The 22231-nt window shown below is 49.5% G+C and overlaps 1 protein-coding gene across 2 annotated transcripts in view; it reads right to left on the bottom strand.

Annotated features, from left to right (window-relative positions):
- The window catches only part of RIMS4 (regulating synaptic membrane exocytosis 4), a 60031-nt gene that overhangs the window by 11472 nt on the left and 26328 nt on the right, over positions 1-22231 (bottom strand). Inside the window, exon 2 of one of the 2 annotated variants that reach the window (XM_034640965.1) lies at positions 8456-8597. In XM_034640965.1, the coding sequence (XP_034496856.1) occupies positions 8456-8597 (142 nt within the window). The remainder of the gene's footprint in view (positions 1-8455; positions 8598-22231) is intronic. The other variant, XM_019797668.2, reaches the window with a different exon arrangement.

The following is a 22231-nucleotide window of genomic DNA, read 5'->3' as shown; positions in this document are numbered from 1 at the left end:
GTACCTACTATTCTTGCAAAGATCCTTAATTAACAGCATCAAAGCTAAGGCCTAGACTCTCTCACGACTGGTGACATGGGCCTTCCTCATCGGCCCTGTCTCTTTTCCACCCCACACTCCTGGCCATCTTGGGGTCCAGGCTCCACTTTGTAAGGAGAGTCTGGGCTCCCAAAGCCCAAGAAACAGTGGTGCCTCTTGGGCTCCAAGTCACTGAAGGGCCCAGCCTCCCCGGCAGAGCGAGCCTTCTGCAGCCTGAAATTGAAAGGTCCCTCCAACATCATCATTGTCTGCTCCTCAGTTCCTGGTGGGATTGTGAGCAGACAATGGGGAACTGGCAGGCCTGGTAATTAGCAGTAATTGTTTATAATATCTGGGCGGCTGCCTGATTTCCCATCCCAGGGTGCCTCGCCGGATGCCAAGGAACCAGGCAGACGCCCCAGAAACCCTGAACGGGTTATCACATCCTCCATGGGGCTGGAGGAAGGAAGAAGAAAGCAGTGGCAGGTTCCTGCTGGCCTGAGGACCAACTGTATCAGAGAGCTCACTCCACCTCAGGGTCTTCCCCAGAGTAAGACAAAAGGCAGAGGACAAGGGTCCGAGCTGGTTCTAGTCACTGGTCACCTGCTTGCTGTGTGATTTCTGGCAAGCTGCTGGTGTCTCTGTGCCTAACTCTTCTCATTTGCACACAAGACCACACCCACCTCCCTCTTGGACAGTGTGCAACCATTCCATCTGTGGGTGCCTGTGCTGTACCAGCTTTCAAAGTTTCACAAATTTCTGTTCATAGGGTCCGTTCACAAAGGGTGGGAAAGAGCCTGCTGAATTCAATACCAGACATATACTACTACCTAGGCCATGCGTTGTATGCAGTAGGAGCTCCATAAATGTTCACTGCCAAACCCTTCAGCTGGTCCCAGACGGAGAAAACACAGTGGCTGAGACTGGACTTTGGCCTAAGACAGACCTTGGATTCCAGTGCTGTGCAACCTGGGGTAAGTTTTGTAACCACTCTGAGCTGCTGCTTCCTCATGGATGAAATGGGGATAAACTGTAATCACCTTACTGAGCTGTTGGGGAGAGTCAGTGAGATGGCGCAGGCAGGGTGCTCGGCACGGGACCCAGCACACATTATATGCCAGATGAATAAATGCTGGCCCCTACTGTCTGGCCTGGGAGAGCCTCTTCTCCCTCTCCATGGCACAATCATGGCACTTCTGACTCCAGACCTGTCTGGAAGTGCAGCAGCTGGATGCCTGAGACCAAGACCAGGCCATGGGGGGGGTAGGGACAATGGGGGGATGATGGGGGGATCATGCGGGGAGGGCTGCAGCAGCTGGTCCCTCCTGAGGACACATGCCAGCCACACGGGTAGAGGCACAGGCCTGAAACGGGATTACAACCCGTGGGCCGCTGGCCTTTTATTTTGTGTTAATGGTGAAATAAGATTTCCTGCATTTCAAATCTTGTTAGTTTTATTTGTGGAACTGAAACCCATTTGTCTTTTATTATTAACCTTTGAGCTCCGTTTGGCTCCTGGTTTTTCTATGCCCTAACAGTTAAAGAAGTAACTGGGTTACCCAGGGGTTGACTCTTCTCTTTTCTGGACGGATGACCTGTCTCGACTGCATCCGAAATTAAAAGGCTGCATAGCCCTCACGGTGATTACAGGTTATGTGGCTCTGAAAGGTTTTAGTAGTTTATGGGTTCTCTGCTCTTCCATTCACTGTCTGCCCCCATGTTTCCTCCCATCCATCTGCCCTCCCACAGGCCTGCAGAGCCTCCACCACACTACAGTTTGCTGTCATGCAAACCAGGCATTCCTAAAAATCCCTCTGCAGGGCAAAATCCTTCCAGAAGAAATCACAGAGCTTCTGCGGAAAATAGGGTTAGGGGCACACCACCCAAACGCTATGTCAGTATCACGTACACACACACACACACACACACACACACACACACGAAAGACAGGAACATAATAAAAACAGTAGCACAGTCTTCATACACATTAAATGGTTAAGAAATGCATACATACTACAATAAATACGGTGCTTTACCTAGTGGAGGAGGAGGGCTGTCTGAAACGGGATAGAACATCATAAGGCTCGGTGTGGACGGGACACGGGGCAGGAGCTGTGGACGGGACATCCAGCAGGGAGCGGCTGGAGGGCTGTTTAGTGTATTCCCGTGTGGGTGCAGTTTTCTGCGTTCCCCTCGTGTTTTTCATGGATGAGAAACCCACCTGAGCAAAGCTGAAATCTGTATTGTGCTCAAATTATTCCCTAATACTTCAACTGTGTTGGAACAAATTCACGTTTTCAAAACAAGTGGTGTCACAGAATCGACTGTACACCGGGAGACACAGAATCCACAGTCCTGACTCCGGCTTCTCAAGCAACCAGATGTTTCCAAACCTGCCCCCAAGCACGTGAGTGTGGCTCACGGGCATGATGCCAGGGATTTGATTTACTTTTTTATTTATCCAATAAACAACAGAAGGGGAAACCAAGGCACAGAAATGTTACATAACCCCAAGATCACTCTGCAAGAGACTGGCAATCTGGCTCCAGAGCACACCTGCTTAACCTCTCTGCTCTCCTGTGTCTACACGCCCTGGGGAAACCTTCCCCTTGCCCAGAGCAGAGCACTGGGGTTTGTAGTCCGGGCTCCAGGCGGGGCCAGGCAGGCCTGGATTTGAATCCTGGCACCCCCCACCGCCACACCCCCACCTTGCTAGCTGTGGAGATACATTCTTCACCTCTCGGAATCTGGGTTTCCGTTTTGGTGAGGCAGGAATAAACGACAGGATACCCCTCAGTGCTGTTCTAAGTACTAAACGAGATGAACTTCTGAGAACTCAATCTGGCACAGTCAAATGTTCCATAAATACTAGAGCTTACAAAACGGAAGAAAACAAACCCCCCTGTCTCCTAGCCCACAACCACATCCAGTCCCGGTCTGTCCTTCAGGCATGCACCGTTACAGAGCAGAGGTGGGCAAGAGAAAGGGGGTCCTAGCCACCCACCAGGCCTCCAGGGCCTTTGGTGATTAGGGAAACAGCCTCGGCAAAAACGTGACCCCGAGCCCAGGTGCAGTGGCCACGCGCCAGCTCACACATCCTGTTTTCCGGGGCTGTGGACACAGTGACCCAGACGCCCAGGGAGCTGGATGTCAGTGACCCAGACACCTCAGGACAACGAGGAACAGAAGGAAGGAGGAGGAGGGGCTCTGGGAGCCGGCTTTGAGAGCTTCTGGGACCCAGAGAGGATGCTAGGTCCCCGATTCTGTGTGATGGAGGCTGAGGAGGGGCGGGAAGGAGTGGAACGTGGGTGTGCTTCTGCTCATAGCACCTACCCATTATCCACCAAAATTTGCAAAATGTTACCTGTAGCCCAGGTCCTAGGCTGGGGAGGCACTGAACTTGGTGTCTAGCGGGACAGACAGACACCCACAGATAGACAATTACGACCGAGTGGAGGGTGCTGTGGTGGGCAGAACAGGCCACGGAAGCCACTGATGCAGCCAGAGGAAGGGCAGCCCCTGTCGTTCCCCCTTCTCCATCCACACCTGGGGCAGACATTGCTAATGAAGCTCAACACTCCTGCCAAGGCTGGACGAGGCTCCAGAGCCCTTCCCAACACAGCATTCCAGGGAGCCACTATCAATGACACGGAGCTGGCGCAGGCGATGAAGCCTGTGTGCCAGTTCTGAGCTGGGATCTGGAGGAGGAATGAGTCAGAGGGTGGAGAGCGAGGAGAGGTGGGAAAGGCAGTGCCAGGTAGAGGAAGCGAAGACCTGCAGGGGAGACAGAGGGCAGCGTAAGAGGTTCAGGGAGCTGGCACAGGGGGCACATGGTCGGGGCCTGGGGGAGGCTGGCAGGGATCAGCGGAAACCAGTACTGAGTGACAAGACTACGGAGTTTCGACCAAAAGGGAGACTTGCGTGCATCCAGGCAAGAGTGATGAGTGGCCTCACCAGGGGGGTGGGAGGGAGAGAAATGGATGAGTCAAAGATAGTTAGGAATAAACTGGAAGAGCCCAATGAGGGGCTGGATACGGAAAGTGAGGGGAAGCTGCCTGGGAGAACCCCAGGTTTCTGGTTTGGGCAGCCAGGAGACAGAGGCGCTGTGCGCTCAGACAGCCAGCTTTGCTCGTCCCCGCCCCCCACTCTCGACCCTCACTTCAAGGGTCAAATGTGACTACTTCAGCTCCCCCTACCTATTCCACGGCTCCCAGAGGCCCCATGAGGATCAAGCTCTTGCCTGCAGTGGCAGCTCGCTTCTTAAAGCACATGTTCCCGGATGCCTGCTCTGCTCTGCTCCTCTCACATGCTCCTCTGCCACGGTTTTCTGGAATCATCTCCCAAGTGAACCACTTGCACTGAAATCCATTTCTCGGGTCTGGTTCTGGAGAACCCAAACTAAAGCAGTCACCGGGAGCAGCTCAGGATTCAGGGGTGTCTGGGGAGGCACTATTCTCGTGGACCTTTCTCAGGGGGCTTGAACCCCTGCCCTTTATCTGGGAGAGATGGGCCTGCTGGAGAGGAGGTGGGAAGCTTGGCTCTGCCAAACCCACAGCTGTTCCCTTCCATCTTTAACATAGAGAACTCCAATTTTCAACCAGGCAGAAAGGGGCTCAGTGAAGGAAAGCCCTTCCACAGCCCCAGGAGATACACCAGGATCAGTCTGACCTGCTGAGATCTAGGGAGGGAAAAGATGAAGGGACTCACTGAGCTACCACACCACCCTGGAAGCATCCACCTCCTGAAATCTCGATGGGCACAACCATTAAATGAGGGAAAGAGTCAAGTGTAAAGGTGCAGGGCAGATTCCAAGGCCCAGATTTGATTTGAAGCCTGGCATTTGAAGCCCCTTACTGGCTGAGTGACCTTGGGCAAGTTAATTAACCTCTTTTGGCTTCTGTGTCCTCGTGTGTAAAATGGGACACTCACAGTCTCAGCGTCATCGGGTTGTTGTGAGGTTTAAATGGGCCAATATATATAAAAGTGCTTCGCACAGTGCCTGCCCGCAGCAAGTGCTCTATAAGGGTCAGCTCTAGAACATTATTCCCACTGAGCCAGGGCCTCCCAACCTTAACGTGCGCACGTGAGCCACCTGGAGATCTTGTAAATCTTCAGATTCAGATTCAGTAGGTCTGGGGTGGAGCCTGGGGCACTGCATTTTTAACAAGCTCCCGGGGGCGCTGCCGCTGCCGGACTGTGGGCCACACTGGGGACAGCAGCCTGGAGCCCAGGGATCTTCACTGACAGAATGGCCCCGCCCGTATGCGCCCCTTCCCCAGCCCAGCGACCTGGTGAGAATGCAGTGTTTCCAAAGTTCTCTATGCCTGTCCTTGGCAGCTCTCACCTCACTTCGAGTTGCTCGGTCAGTGCCAGGCAGGGGCTCCTAGGTGTCCAGCCCAATTGTCTAGCACACTGTAGGTATTCGATCGTGTTTGCGCAAAGAAAACCCCTTGCGCCCCCTTGCAGGAATACACACGCCAGTGAGCCAGGGCACGGGCAGACAGGTCCCGCAGTGCCAGGGGCTGCAGGCTCACGGGGACTGATCGAGCACACTGGCTCCTCGTAAGCCTCAGCTGGGCTGGCAGGAGCCCAAGGGGAGGACAGTCACACCCCCTCCTATTTCAGAGCCTGGCATCTGGGTCCCACCAGTACCCAAAATACCTCCAGGACAAGGAGGAGGCCGACCACAGCTCCACATTCCCCCTTGTCCTTTCTATGCCCCTTCCTTGCCCAGGTGTTAGGTGGAGTGGTGGAACCTGGCTGGGCTCCATCAAGACTCAAAACCCCTCCAGAGGGCAAGACTCTCCCCCCTGCTGGAACCAGCACCCTCCAACCCACCTGATCCTTCCTCAGTTGGGCTCAAGATATCCACACTAAATCTTCTGATGATCATAAATGTCACAGCCAACATCAATCCTGTGCTGGCTCTGTGCTAAGTACTTTACAGACACCATTGCGTCTGGGGTGGCTCCATGTCCAATAGATGCAACTGGCCACAAGAAGCAAAATACCCAACTACCAGGGGCTGATTCAACAACAAACAACAATAATCATAGCCAATAACAACAGAATAATAGTGCATGCTACGTGCCAGCCACTGCCCTAAGCGCTCGTACATACATTAATTAATGTAATCCATACAAGGAGTCTAAGAGTAGTCTCTGTGTGCTATTACTGTCCCCTTTCCATAGATGAAGAAACTGGGCTCATGGAGGTAGTGTCACTTCCCCAAAGTCACACAGCTACTAAGAAGCAGAAATGAGGCACAAACTAGGCCTGACTCCAGAGCCCTGTTTGGAATCTCTCTAACATGATCAGACTCTCCGGTCCCTTAAAGCACATTTCAGCAAACAACAAGAAGTGCCCCCTCCGAAGCACCTGTCAGGTCCAGGCATCAGCTCATTTCTCCTTCATGACGCCCTCCTGTGCTGCTCTCCTTGGACAAGTCTCGTGGCTTCTCTGAGTCTTCTGTAAAATGGGGCTCTGGGTTTGACTCTCCACTCTTGCTCACTGCACCACACTGCCCTCCCCCTGAGCTGCCTGCGAGACCAACAGACAAGATGTTTACCAGCCTCCTGAAGCTTAAGAGGCCAAGAGATGTGCCCAAGGCCACCTGGGGGTCAGTGGCAGAGCCAGGACTAGGCCCCAAACCTCCTGACCCTCTGGAACCCGGCAGAGACCCACTGCTACCCGATGCCTACGATACCTTCCTCCAAGCACTGCTGCCTTGCCAAGTTTCTCAGGTTAAAGAAAACATTTGTTCCCTTCCTCCTCCTCCTCTTCCTCTCCCTTCTGCCTGTCCTCCTCCTCTTCTCGCCCTCCGGAAAGCCTCCCTAGGAGGTGGGTGGAACAGCAGCATCTGCCAAGGCAAGGCCATTCACAGAGGCCGGAGATGCCCAGTTTAGGAGGGGCTGGGGGTGGGAAGGCTTCCAGCCAGCAGGAACCCCCAGCTGGGAGGCAGCGCCAGAAACGGGAGAAGAGTAGAAGGTGGTGGCCAAGCCCCAGCCTCGCCCTGCCCTGCAGTGGCTTGGCCGCTGTCTGCACCCCGACAAGCCCTTACTCAGCCAGTGCTGTCCAACGGAACTATCTGTGGGGGCAGAGATGCTCTACACCTGCACTGTCCCAAAGAGCTGCCACGGGACACATGCTGCTGAGCACTTGGAATATGGCCAGCACTATGGAAAGACAGAGTATTTCATTTTATTCCACTGAAATTAATTTACATTTAAATAGCCACGTGCCTAGCATCCACTGTACTGGACAGCACCACTTTAACCTCCCCAAGCCCCAGTGTCCTCATGAGGGTGACGAGAGCCCCCATACCCCTGGCTGAGGACGGCTAAGACAAGGGAACGACATGTTGCCATGGAATGAGCCCCCAGTGGGAGTCAGGTCTCCAGAGTTCCAGACCTGTTAACGTGCTGTGTGACCCAGGACAAGCTCCCCAATCTCTCTGAGTGCCTGGTCATCGGTACATTAAGAAAGACACTTGGGACCAAAGTTTCTTTGCTAGGGATCCATGGATGGGTTCTAGGGGACTGTGGGAACCCTCTACAATTATGAAAAGAGTACGTTTGTACGACTGTGTGTGTGTGTGTGTGAGAATGAGTGTGACTGTGGGGGGGGTGAGTGTGACTTTGTGTGTATGTGTGTGTTAGGGTGTACGTGCATGTATTTCTTAGTGGAAAGCAGGCCCAAAACTTGCTCCAAATTCTCAAAGAGGTCCAAAATTGCTGCAAAGACAAGAAGCCCCAGTCTAGAGCAGTCTTCCCTCAGAGAAACGGAGTCCCGAGCTCCACTCTGGACCAGGGCACGGGGCCTGCCATCTGGACTGGGAACAAGTACCCGGTGGTGCTGACGTACAGTCAGGGGAGACAGAACGCTGTGAGGAGGCGGTCATACCTAATATTTTATGGTTTGACAAGTGTGAAACTTCTTATCAAGCAGTAATATGTATTTTTAAAAGCCAGTCATGATTTAAGAAACCAAGAAAGTAAAGAGGAAAGAGTAACATCATGATAAAACCCCTCTCAACCCCCTTCTTTATTTCCTAGCACTGACACACGACACTCACGTGCCAACACTGTCCTGTGCTCTCGGTGAATACGAACCCACTGAATCCTCACAAAGTCCCTGAGGCTGCCACTATCACCGGTTCTACAGATGGGGAAACTGAGGCGCAGAGAAGGGACTTGCCCAGCATGGCGCAGCCGGCGGGCAGTCAGGCAGCGGAGTCTGCTCCACGCTGCTCTCTGCGCCCTTGGGGACTGCTTGCTTTATCACCTCCCTCTGAATGACCAGGAGCACTGAGCCAATGCCCCGCCCGGCCTGAGGCTGAGCCAGGGCTCCCGGAAGGTGTTGCTTGGCCCCTCCCACCCCACACCATAGGGGCTGCGAGAGCCAGGAGGGCTGGCAGCAGGCCGGGCCCCACACTCACTTGCCCTCTGAGCCGTAGCTATTCATGCTGTCCTCAATGGACTCGTGGCTGGCCTGGCGCAGTGTCCGGCTGGGCATCTCCACCGCCAGGCCGGTCTCCGTGCTCCTCTGGATGGCCCCCTTCAGCCTCCGGCTGTCCCCTTCTGGGCAGAGAGGCCAAGAGAGATGGGGAGAGAGACACAGGGCGGGAAGGGATAGAGAGACAAGTCGTCTGGTTAGTGTTACAGTCGCTGGTGGCTGCCCAGTGTCGGCCCCCACCCCCAGCCCACCAAACTCTTCCTATCAGCTGCCTCACTTGTACCCCCCTCTGGGGTGGCCCTGCCCTTCATACCCACCCAACAGGCAGAATCACATGAGTCCTGTTAACTGATGGATTCATTTACAGGTACCTTTTCTTCCCCTGGAATTTCTCTCTTGCCGGCAACTTTCTACAGATCACTTCTCCTCCTCCTCTTCAGCTACTCTTTATGGAACACCACTAACGTGTCATACTCTGCTGAGTGCTTTGCGTGGATTTGGACCAGGTTTTCCCCACCTCAGCACAACTGGCAATTTAGACGGGATCCTGCTGAGTTGTCGGGGGCGTCCTGTGCATTGTAGTAGGTCTATCGGTATCCCTAGCTTCTACCTACTAGATGCTAGTAGCACCCTCCAGTCCCGTATGGCAATCAAAAATGTCTCCAGGCATTGCCAAATATCCCCTGGGGCGGGGGAGCAAGTCACCCCTGATTGAGGACCACCGATTCAGACCACTGGCTCTGAAACCAGACTGCCCTGGTTCAAATCTGGATCTCTTTCACTGGCTGTGAGACTTCGGGCAAATCACTCAGCGTCTCTGTGACTCCATTTCCTCAACTGTAAAATGGGAGAACAACAGACTTATAACAAAGGGCCTCTGCCCTTCCCATTCCCTCCCCTCAAACACCATCTCCTCTGCCAGCAGTTCACTCCTTTGCTTCCACTCTGCGATCAAGCATCATCTTAGCTAAGACCTTCCTTGACCATTCTCTGGCCCCTACCACCCCCTGCCCCTCTCTGTCCTATTACCCTGCTTTGGCTTTCTTCCCAACACCACCCCAGACATGTTTGTGCATTACTGGTTTATTGACCAGCTTCCTCCCCATAGAAGGTGAACTCAGGACACTGTCCTTTGCTTTGTTGACTGTTGCAGTCCCACGGCTGAGAAGAGGGTCCAGGGTGCTCAGTTAATAACTGCTGGATGAATGGATGTCTGCCGTGAGAGTGGTCCTAATCCTCAATCCCCCATGAGGTAGATGAGTCTGTTGTCCCGCTTTAGCATCAAGGACTCAAGACACAGAGGTTAAGCCACTTGTCCACACCCACAGAGCCAGAAAGGGGAGGGGGAAATGACGGCACCAGGAAAGGATGCCAGAAGGGTCTCTTTGCTCCAAGCTCCATAGCCTGGAGATCAGGGTGAGCTTTACACCCTGCAGGAGCTGCGGGTGTACGAGACGCAGGGGCAGATCTTTAGGGGGATCTCCCCCATGGCTCTACAAAGTCTGGGATGAGCTCATATACCTCAGGGGCTTCCTCAGTGCTCACTGGCTAACCCACTGGAGCAAAGCCGAGTCACCCAAATCCCATCATCCTGCTCAGCAAGAGATCTGCGTGCCAGGAGGCAGAGCGAGACCAGGATGCCTCCTGCTGGCCTTCTCCTGGCCTCCCTCCTCCTTCCCTTCCTGACTTTAAAAGACAGACAGACAGACAGACAGACAGACACACACACACACACACACACACACACACACTGTGTACCCACATTTGTCTCCCACATGTATCTGCATTATTCAGGCACACAGATGTCCACACACTCAGAAAAGCACACAGTAACACAGAAACACGCAGGAATATGCATGCAAAGACACGGAGTATGCTAATGTATGTCTGAGTGTTTCCAGTTGTGTGTTTCCATGAGTCTCCATATACCTATCATTCTTTGTTTCTGAGGCTAAACGGGTATGTGCCAGTCATACACACAGATGCACATCCGTAAGAAATATATGCCAACCCACTCAAGAAAGCACACAGAGAAACTGACACTGTGCATTTCTGTGTGTGTCACCTGTGTGTTTCTGGACACATGGGGGAACACGTGTGTCTCCGTCTCTGTGCTTCCCTTCATCCCACCATTTGTTCTTTCCCTAAGCTGTATCTGCAACCCACCCGGCCACTTCTATGTTCCTCTGTGTGTAGCAGGTGCTAAGACAGAGTAAGATTCAGAACCACACGCGCGCTCACTCAGAAGCACAGACTCACAAGCCAGAGAGATGTCCCCCAACTCACACACACAGTGCAGACATATGTCCAGGGACGAAACCCACTCCCCCACATTGGGGATACAAACCCACAACCTGGCACCTTGCAGGCAGGCTGCAGACGCCTGCCTGGGCTTTCCACCTCCCCACAGAGCCTTGTTCTAGAGACTCACACTGGTTTGTCCCCACCCACCAGGGTCTGACACATTTCTCCTAGAAGAGGGAGAACCAAAGCATGACACAACTCAGTCCCCACGGGGGCTAAGGAGGAGGTTTGGAAAGGTGTGCTTCACATCTGTGTGGCATTCTGCAGCATCAGAGCATTTCACATACGAGTACCCTATATGTGCCTCAGTCACCTGGTGTAGCAGTCAGCTGCTGTTGCAATCAGTCGGGACAGGCACAGAGTCCCAGCTCTGCAACCACTGGGGGCAACACCTTGGGCAAGTCAGGTAGCACCGACCCCATGGAGCTGTTGGACATCTGCCACAGAGCCTGGCACAGAGTAGGTGCGAAACAGAAGTAGCCACAGTAAGACCTTCCAACACTCCCCAAATTTGCTCATGCCAACTATCCCGCATTTCCCCCAACATCTCACCTTCCCCACCACGGGAGTCCCCAGTCTGGTGCCCAACCACACCAACAAGGTCCACCATCTAACTTCAGCCATCCGACCCTCCACTGGCCATCTCCTGCTGACTCAGTCAAGGTCCCTAAAGTGACTGTGCCTGTGCTTCCAAAACACTCCCCACCCCATCACCCCAACCAATGACCTTTCCCCCACTGAGCTGAAAAGATGTGTCTCTTTGACTTGCTCTTTCTCACTTCCAACTTGCACCATCTTCAGACCTTTCAACATGCCCCTCAACCCTCCCCTGCTCTCTCGGAGGAGGGGGTAACCCTTCTCTTGGCCGAGGCTGATCCACCACCTGTTCTCCTCGTCCCACCTCCTCCCACCCGCACCAGGAGCTCCTATCATTTGTCCTCTCTGGGCCTTGAATCTGCCACCTCTCCATCTTCTGGTTCTTTCCACTCCTCCTGCAAGTCTGCTCAAGGCTTCACTTCTTCCACCACCGCCTTCAACCAACAAACTCCTTCCGAGCACAGAGACAACCACACGCTGTCATTTCTGGCACTGTGGCTTCCACTCCATTCACACAGCTTCCTAAGCTGGTCTCCAATGAATTGCTCATGACCAAGTACAAGCACCATATCTCAGCCCCAGCTCCTGAACTGTGTTGCTTCCAGCTCACTCACCTACCGAGTGCCTTCTGGCCCAGCGGGAAGCCTTCATGAAGATGTGAAATGTGCGTCTAAGTGCCGGTCTCCACTGATAGAGCACACGTGGATGGAAGACAGAGAGGAGCTTCAGCCTCTGCTTTGGGTCCCTCGGGTCCCAGAAAGAGACCCTGGCTTGACCCCTGTAGCAGACAATGCTGCCACTCTACCCACACCTTACAGATCTCCCTTCTTGCCACTCCTGTGAGCCCCCGCCCCAATGGCTTCTGAAAGCCACCACCTGCCAACTTTTTGTTTGTTTCTCGGTCTACTGAGCCCACACTGCCCCCACACAGGCAGAGGCAGAAGTGCCTGGGAGTTCATGACCCGTGATCCCCTTAATCAAAGCCTAAATGGAACAGGAGAATGAACCCTCAACTCAGGTCCTTTGCCTCAGGGCAGAATAACTCTGAGGCATAACATAGGCTCCAGAGGAACCCTGGGGGGGGTGGTGGAGGCTGAGGCTGCCCTCTGTGGGATCTGCCTGACCCCACATCCCTGCAGGCTTCCTGCTTTCCCGGTCTCCTGTGGGGGCACTTTTGTCACCCGTACATGATCTCATCTCAGGGTACTTTCTGGGGAAATCTGACTTAAGACATCTGCCCTGACTGGCACCCTAAGGAAGTCAAAGTTCAAAAATATTTGCACAGGTGGGTTCCAGCATCACAATGGGAACACCATTCCCTTCATGAATGTGGTGATAAAAAGAGCTGCAGCATAATGAGTGCAGGCATGGGGAAGGGCATGCTCTCCAAACGGACGGTTAAGGGGAGCAAAGGAGAAGCTACACTGTCCACGGTTCTCACAATGCCCCACTGGAGAGGCTTGGAGTTTGAGTTCTATAAGCTTTGGGCACCAACTGTAGCTGGCTACTGTAATGTACAAATAAATGGGAGTTTGGATGACCCACTTTTGGCCGCCCACTCACACTTGCTGTACCCAAAACTTGAACTGAGCAGCTTGAATTTTCTCCCGCAGGGTCCTAAGTCCCTCTTTTCCCAATTTGCACAGAAGGGGGTTCTAAGTGTGAACAGCTGGAGTCCTGCCAGGAAACAGCAACAACTTGGGTACCAACACCATGGTGTGCTAGACACCGTGCCTGATGCTGGAGATAGAAGAGTATGAGAGTGGCACGGCCCTTGCTGCCACAGAGCTTACAGTTCAGAGGGTGGATGGGTCCTGAACAGATGATCACACGGATTAACCACAAGTACGGTAAGTGCTTTGAAGACCAAGTACAAAATGCAATGACAGCACCCATTGGGGGGCCCGTGGGAGGGGGACTAACGTAGGCTACTGATCACTTCATCCTTCGAACAACAGTCACTTCAGATCTCTCCTTTGGCTTCCTTGATAGTAAATTTTATAAATCTCCTCCAGTCCCTATGACCATAGCCTCCATCCCTATACATGAGGCCCTTAGCACTCAGTCCTTGGGTTCTCTCTCTCTAGACCTCGCCCCCTGATGATTTCATCCCCCTCCCACAACCTCAGGACCGCCCTATGCAAATGAATCCCACCCCCAGCCTGCAGCCCTTACCTCTGGCCAGAGCAATACTTTCAACTGCATTCTGAGCATCACCACCTGGATGATGAGCAGAATCCTTGAAAGCAACCTGGCCAAAACTAAACCCACCCCTGGTCCTACTTCCCCCAATCAACTCAGCCACTCAGACTCTGAACCCCCTCAGGACCACTCTGACTTTTCCCCTCTCTCAGCAAATGGCAGGTCTGATAAGGTCTTTGTCTATAATAGCTCTTACCTCTCCCCTTTCTTGTCCATTTTCACAGCCAACCACCCTGATTACCTCAAGTCTAAACTATGCACACAGCCTCCTAACTGGTCTCCCTGCTTCCAACCCACCCAACCAACAAGTCATTAAGAGATTAACCATCTTAAATTGTCACTTCAGACAAAGATAGTCCACTGCTACTAATTTATGCTACACATATAGTCACAAAAGTACACAATGATATGCATGAAGAGGTGTCCCATGTATCATTTACACCAATGAGATGCTGGAATTAACTGGAATCAACAGGGGACCAGTTTACTAAATGAGACATCCCCACAATAAAATACTGTGCAACAGTTAAAAAGAATCATCTAGGGGTGCTTGGCTGGCTCAGTGAGGAGAGCATGCAGCTCTTGACCTCAGGGTTGTGTGTTTGAGCCCCACATTGGGTGTAGAGATTACTTAAAAATAAAATCCTTTTTTTTTTTTAAAAAAAAAGAATAATCTAGATCTAAACATACAGTGACACAGAAAGACTGCCTCAACATATTGTTAACAAAGGACACTGCAGGACACTATGTAAATCATAATACCATTTTTGTAAAGCTATAGATAGCTTATATATATTTGGGTGGAAATCTGGGAAGATATAAACCAAACTGTTAATGGGGAATAACTGTAGGGAGAAAGACTGTCGGAAGAGGGGTATGAAAGATGTGTTTCTGTAACCTTCAAATCTAAGTACTACAAGATCTATACAGAAAAGTTCACAAACCCAAAGTGTACAGCTTGATTAATTTTCACAAAGCAGACATACCTGTATAACCAGCACCCAGATAAAGAAACAGAGCATTGCCAGGACCCCCAAAACCCACTGTACCCCATCTTCTGGTCTCTCTCACTCTACAAGGGTAGCCACTATCCTGATCTCTAGCGCCGGGTATTAGTTTTGCCGTTTCTGAACTTTATAAACAGAGAATGGCCTTCTGGGGAGGGGGAAGCTGGCTTCTTCTGCTCAATGTTATGTTGAACGTATAAGATCCACTCATGTTGTTGTGTGTAGTTGTAGATGCTTATTATCCCTGCCGTACAGTTTCCACTGTATGAATATACCACACTCTATTTATCCCCTGTACTGTTTAGGGTTTTTTTTCTTCCCCAGTACGGGGTGATCAGGAACAATGTTGCTATGATTACTTTGGTGCTTGGCCTTTAGGGAAGATTCACACGCATGTCTCGGAAATATACCTAGAAACAGAACTTCTGGGTTATGGGGCAAGAATTTGTTCTGCTGCCAAATGACTTGCCAGAGTAGCTGTCCAATTTACACCAACCAGCACATTGGGAAAGTTTTATTTCTCTTTTGTATGCTTCTATGACCTTTGAATTTTTCATGGTTAAATGTATTAATTCTATAATGTCAATGAAGATGAAATATAAATTTATAAGTAAGTCACTTCAATCATGTCATGATCTTATTTAAAACCTTAGAATGGCTCCCCGTTGCCTGCCAAATTAGGTTCAACCTTTGCATCCAGGCATGTAAGACTCCATTATCTGATTCCCAGCCCATCTGCTACTGGTCTCCCCCCCCCCCAGTCTTCACACCCCAGCCCAGCTGGGCACCTCACTCTAGGTACATCCTCAGTAACTCCTCACCTTGGTTTTCTCTCCTTTACTTTCCTCCCTTCCTCACCTTCTCTATCAAAATTCTAACCATCCTCCAGAGCAAAGCTTTAAATAACACCTATAATTTATTCGGCACTCACCAAACTCTTAGGGCTGTTATGATGATTAACTATAACAATAAGGTAACATAATGATACAAATATTTAATCCTCAGGATGTCCTAGGTGGGCGGTGGCAAACCACAAGCACTTGATAAAGATGGCTGTTATTAATATTATTATTACCACTGTGTCAGGTGTTGTGCCCAGTGTTTTAAGAGGCACTGTATCATTTAATTGTCACAATAACCATGAGCAAAATAGTTACTGCCCCATTTTATAGAAGAAAATGAGAATTCAGAAGGTTAAGGAACTTCCCCAAGGACACACACCTACTAATGGCAGAGCTGGAATTCAAACCCAGGTCTTTTTTTTTTAAATATTTTATTTATTTATTTGAGAGAGACAGAATGAGAGAGAGAGAGAGCATGAGAGGGGGGAGGGTCAGAGGAAGAAACAGACTCCCTCCTGAGCAGGAAGCCCGATGATGAGGAACTCAATCCCGGGACTCCAGGATCATGACCTGAGCAGAAAGCAGTCACTTAACCCACTGAGCCACCCAGGCGCCCCAAACTCAGGTCTTTCTAACTCCAATAACCATGTTTATAAAGAACCACTAAACTAAACTAAACTCACTACGCTCTACTACAGACCTCAAATGCCATCAATTCCACAAAGACTTCCCTGATCAGACTCCCTGAGTCCCAGGGGCACTTCATCTTCACCTCTCCTGAAGTATCTACTCCACTGCACCTCAGTCAACCTAGTCAGTACTTATGTCTATAGTAAGCTTCTTCCTTCCTTACTTCCCTTCAGCACCAAGGACAGCATCCAACGTTGCCCATCCTCATGAATCGTGTTCAACTGAATTGGGTTTATATTTAAGATGTACCCTCAAGAAAAATGCAAATTTTCCAATAAAGAAAACAAGTTTCACTCAGTTGTTTATACCTGAATATGAATGTGTTTAATGTAGCTTCTCCCAAAAATAAGCATTCATAAGGAACAGGGTAATAAAATGATCAATAAAAGTAGATACCATTATTCTTAGCACTTACCCTGTGCCAGGCACTTAGACAGACAGATGTAACTTAACCATAACTCTGAGAGTCAAGTGTTGTTATCCTAATTTTACAAAAAGAAACCAGGCTCAGAACATTTCAGCAACTTTCCAAGTTTACACCAGACAAGACAGAGCTAGGTTTTAAACCCAGATCTGTGTGAAAACAGATCCTATACTCTTAACCACTAGAGATTCCAAGAATGTGGCGGTGGGAGATAGAGGAAGAAGATACAACTATTCTCCAGTTTGACATTTTATCGAAGATGGGTCTTTACAGCTTTGTTTTCCAGATGAGGAGCCCAAAGCTAAGAGACGTTATATGACTTACTCCAGGTCCCCAGGCTCTAAAACCCCTCACCACGTCACTACCAGAGTGTGATCTTGTCTCTGTGAAAGGCCCACTAGGGATCCATATCACAGTCTGTGAAGTCCCCTGGACACAAGAGCTCTGGGTCAGTCTGTTATTTTAAACCAGGACAGGAGAAGTACCATGGCCCCTGGGACTCACTGCTTCCCCGGCCCACTAGCACTGCCTTTCTTGTTCCTCCGAGATGAATATCCTGGAAGCTGCTGCCTCTTCTTCCTCCAGGGTCAACCTCTCCCTGGCCTAGCTATTCCAAGTGACTTCAATCTCATGTCTCCCTTGCCCACACCTTAAAACTCATCTGAAAATCAAGGCTGAGATGACATACAGGCACTCAGACCTCCTTAGCCCTGATGTCGCCTCTGGCTGTGTCTCCAAAAACAGGCCAAGGAAGCATAAACTCTGATTGAGGGCCCTTTACCTCCCCCTCTTCTCTCCAGGCTGTCAAAATCTGCCTTCCATTAAAATCAGAGAAGATTCCATTTAGAGGGAACTTAGGGGTCATCCAGACTAATGCCTGCCTGTGTAGAGGGGCAAATGAGGTCTTGAGAGGGACATGAGTCAATGACTATGTTGAAATTAGAATTCAGGTCTCTTTGCTGCCAACCTCTCAGCCCCTTTCACCATAAAGTCGTTCACCACTATTTCTGCAGCATGTTCAGGAAGCAGCAAAGCCTAGTGACTAAAACCAAGGACAATGGCACCTGACGGCCTGAGCTGTAGAGCTGGCCCTGGTCACTTTATTAGTAATGTGATCCTGGGCAAGTTACTTAACCTCTCTGTATCTCGGTTTCCTCCTCTTCAAAGAGATGGAGAAAATAACAGTAATGCCTCATAACATTTTTATGAGGATTAAATGAGTTAGTATTTGCTAATAAAAAAAAACCACTCAGAACAGGGTCTGGCACATAGTAAGTGCTATTTAATAAATGACATGTAAGTATTTCTTAATTAAGTAAACTGTGTCTCCACGCTTCCTTCTGGGGACTCAAACTGAGTCCTACTCTGCATCAGCAGGGTCACAGCCTTAGCTCACCCCCTAGCCTTCTCTTACCTGGACTGCTGCAATAGTCAACCAACTTAGAGGATCCCAAACACCCACCTGGAGGCCAGTGCTGGTCCAACAGTTTGGAATACACTGGGAATTTAGCTAAAATCCAGATTCCTCTGTCCCCTCTCCTGGGGATTCTGGTTCAGTAGGCCTAGGGTGGGGTCTGTGAATCTGTAATTTCAGAAGATCCCCAGGTGCCTGGAATGCCTGGTCAGGCGGTCAGCCTCTACTCCAACTCGTGTCCCAGCACCAGAGCATTCTCCTCCGCCAGTTCCCCACTCTGTGGCCTGCATGAACCTTTTAAAACTCAATCCTGAATATGTCATCTCTTTGATTAAAAACCTCCAATTGTACCTCAATGCTTGCAGAATAAATTCCAAAGGCCTTAACATACACTTGCCTTTCGGATCTGGTCCCAATCTACATTCTCAGCCTATTTTTTCCCTTTCCTCCAATGTGCTCTCCATTCCATTCACACTGAATAATTCAGGTAATTCCAAACATCCCATGTGACCAACTACCCCCAAATGTCTTGCCAATCATCCTGCATATAATATTCTCACCATCCCCTTCTCTTCTGGAGAAAGATGCTTTTAAAAACAACTGTTTGGGGCGCCTGGGTGGTGCAGTCACTTAAGCATCTGACTCTCGGTTTCAGCTCAGGTCATGATCTCAGGGTCATGAGACCGAACCCTGTGTTGGGCTCTGCGCTCAGCACACAGTCTTCTTAAGACTCTCTCTCCCTCTTCTTCTGCCCCTCCCCTAAAATAAATAAATAAATAACCAAATCTTCTAAAAAAACTGTTTGTTGAAGTGTAATATATATACAGAAAAATGTACAATTATATGATGTACAATTTTAAGCATCTAACTTGATGAATATTACAAAGTGCACTCATCTGTGGAACCAGCACCCAGATCAAGAAACAGAACACGGGGCACCCGGGTGGCTCAGTTGTTAAGCGTCTGCCTTCGGCTCAGGGCGTGATCCCAGCATTCTGGGATCGAGCCCCACATCAGGCTCCTCTGCTGGAAGCCCTGCTTCTTCCTCTCCCCCTCCCCCTGCTTGTGTTCCCTCTCTCGCTGGCTGTCTCTCTCTTTGTCAAATAAATAAAATCTTAAAAAAAAAAAAAGAAAAAAAAAAGAGAAAGAAACAGAACATTGCCAACGCCCCAGCAGCCCCTCACAAACCATGGTTACTTCTCCAAAAGTAGCATCATCCTGACTTCTAACACTGCAGGTTGGTTTTGCCTCTTTTGTGCTTTTGTATACACAGAATCATCTACTATATATTCTCCACTGTCAACTTCTTTAACCCAACACTATGTTTGTGGGTCTCATTCACATTGTTTTAATGCAGTTCATTCATTCTCATAGCTTTATTGTCTTACATATCAAAACTCTATTGCTGATGAACATTTGGGTAGTTTCCCATTTGGGGATATTACAAAAAGTTCTGCCAAAGACATTCTTGTATGTGTCTTTTGTTGACCATTTGTGTACTTTTTTCTGGGCACAAACCTGGGGGTGAAACTGCTGGGTCATTAAGGATATGCTTTTAAAATGCTTTTTAAAGGGATTAGCATGATGTAGACTGGAAAGGTTACCACATTATCCTTCAGCAGGAAGCAACGTTCTGAAGAAATGAGGCTCAGAACTAAAATATTTTGGGAAGAAGGATGGTGGGAAAACTGCTGATTAACTGTCTATCTGGCTCACATTTATATTCCCCAAATGTAATATTTGTTAAGTAAATGTATAAAGGGCAGACAGCACCCAAGACAGAAGAGGGAGGGGAGGGATGAAAAAGGCCTGGAACTCAGTAAGCATTCAATAAATGCTGGCTATGAAAATTAACCTCTTCAAGGGTCATTGGCCAAAGGCTCACTGATACCACCTTTCATATATTGTCGTCATTTCATTGATTCTAAGACACACATTTTCAAGACCTCTGAAATTAAGATGTGAATACCAACCAATGACAAGTCAGTTAAATTCTGACATGTTTTATCTCTCTTGATGGTATATAAAATAAAGTTGTGACTTGGAATTGAAGGCCTCTTAGACCTATTACAGAACAGGAACGGCGCAGCCAGACGTGCTGGGAACTGTCCGTGGTGCTGACCCAAGTGCTGAGCCTTAGCTTGCCTGGGACAGAGGTCACAGTTCATAGGGAGGAGAGATCTCAGAACAAAGCAGCCCCCACCCCATGTTTGTTTTTAAGCCACAATTCCTTTCCACAGGCTTAATGATGTCTCAGATTCCACCCTTCCACATAAAGACAGGAACTCCCACTTACTGAGCTCCCGGAGCTCAACCTACGTTACCTCATTTAATCCTCACAACCACTATTGTCTCAATTTTCAGAAATGGAAGTTGACTCAGGGAGGTTAATGAACCTGCCCAAGATGGCAAAGCTGTTAAGTGGGAGAATGATCTTGGTTCAGCGCAGACCAGGGAGTAATTTGCCCTTTAGGCTGCTTTACAGTGGTTGGATGACAGGAGAGAGTTGTGTGTGAATTCCTCAGAACTTTTTCCAAGATGACATGGAGAGGGAAGAGGGAGAGGTCATAAAGACGCAGACTGAAACTGGTGGGAGCAGAGAAGGCAAAGGGCACGTGATAAGAATCTGAGAACACGAGACAGGGAGAGTCTAAAGATTTTAAGAGAATTAACTGGGTAAAGTATATGAATGTGCTCTGTAACTCTAAAGAGTTCTGCCCCTGGGAGGAAATACTACTCTCATTTGTCCAGTGAAATATGCACTTACTGAGCTCACTTCCTCTCCCGTGCTTTACCTGGTCTTGGAGATTAGAAGAAGACTTGTCCTTAAGGAGCTTATAGTTGGTGGAGGGGGAGGGGAGCCATAAGAGATAAGTAACTGTCATTCATTCAACAAACTCTTACCAAGTGCCTATCCAGTGCCAGGACCTGTGTGGGAGACTTATAATACAGATGAATTAAACCCAGACATTGTTGAAACTCCCAGTCTATGGGGAGACAGACAAGTAAATGGGCAATTATAACACAAGCTGTTATAATTACAACACACAATAGTTCAAGGACAGAGATATACACATAGTACTATGGGAACTGAGGAGTAATTAATACAGCGCTGGAAGCAGAAGCAGTGCTTGGGTTTTAAGAAGAACTATTTCCATACTGAATTACACTTGTTGCAAAATAAAATCATAGCGAGATTTTTTCGTAGATCCAAGTGCTACCTTCTGCGAGTTTACAACCGAAAGCCATATTGACAAACATGTAGGGAGAAGGCAAAAAGGCGGAACCAAAATGTCAACTGAGGACAAAGAACTCTAAATGCAGAATAAATGCATCTGGGGAAGGAAGGGATCCTACGGTTACCAGGGGTGGTCAGGGGAAAGTCATTCACTCTCCTCCTGCCAGAGTGGGAAGACTTTCTAGAGGACAGGCATTTCAGCAATCATTGGAAGGAAGACAATTCACAGGCCCCACAGGAGGCTGCCTTTCCCCAGGAAGCCATTCCCAGTAACCCTTGGGACAAGCCGAGCAAGCTCTGGAAGAAGCTGGGTTGTGGGCAAAAAGGTAGAGTCTGTAGTCCCATCTGGCACTAGGAACCCTCACAATTCACAGCAATCAAGGCTTCCAGGATCTGCCCCAAACCTATACTACGAGTCTGACATCATGAACATACCAGGTGTTCCGTCCACACTGGATTACTCATCATTAACCAAACACAGCCCACATACTTCCATCTTCTTAAGAGCACAGGTTTGGGAGCCAGAGAAACTGGGATCAGGACTTGCAGCATCCTTTCGCCACTGTCTGAATAAACTAAAGAAAGTTACTGAACTTCTCTGGACCTCGGTCCCCTCATACAATAGAAATCACAGAACCTATTTCTCATTGTTGTAATACTGATCAGCTCTCACTGGGTTATGCTACAGGAACAAACGACACCCAAATCTCCATGGCTCACAGATTAATGGCTTAGTGTTTGCTCACATGAAACATCCCTCATGATTAGCTGTGGCTCTATCCCATGAATTCTTCTGGAATCCAGGAGGAAGGAGCAAACCCTATCTGGGACATGCTAATTGCATGAGAGAGGGGGAAACAGAAATGATGAAACCACGAGACAGCTCTTCCAGCCACTGCGCTTTTCTCTACCTATATTTAAGCATTTTTAAGAATATACAAAAGGATAGATAAGAAATATGCCCCCTAATTATGTGGAAAGGCCAAGGGTATAGAGGAGATAGGAGAGCTCTCTCCCTCCCTTGCACACACACTGCAAAGA

This window comes from Ailuropoda melanoleuca, chromosome 13 (assembly GCF_002007445.2).
Source record: "Ailuropoda melanoleuca isolate Jingjing chromosome 13, ASM200744v2, whole genome shotgun sequence".
In the NCBI taxonomy this organism is placed as follows: domain Eukaryota; kingdom Metazoa; phylum Chordata; class Mammalia; order Carnivora; family Ursidae; genus Ailuropoda; species Ailuropoda melanoleuca.
Note: the sequence above shows the minus strand (reverse complement) of the source record. Positions and strands in the feature narration are given on the sequence as shown.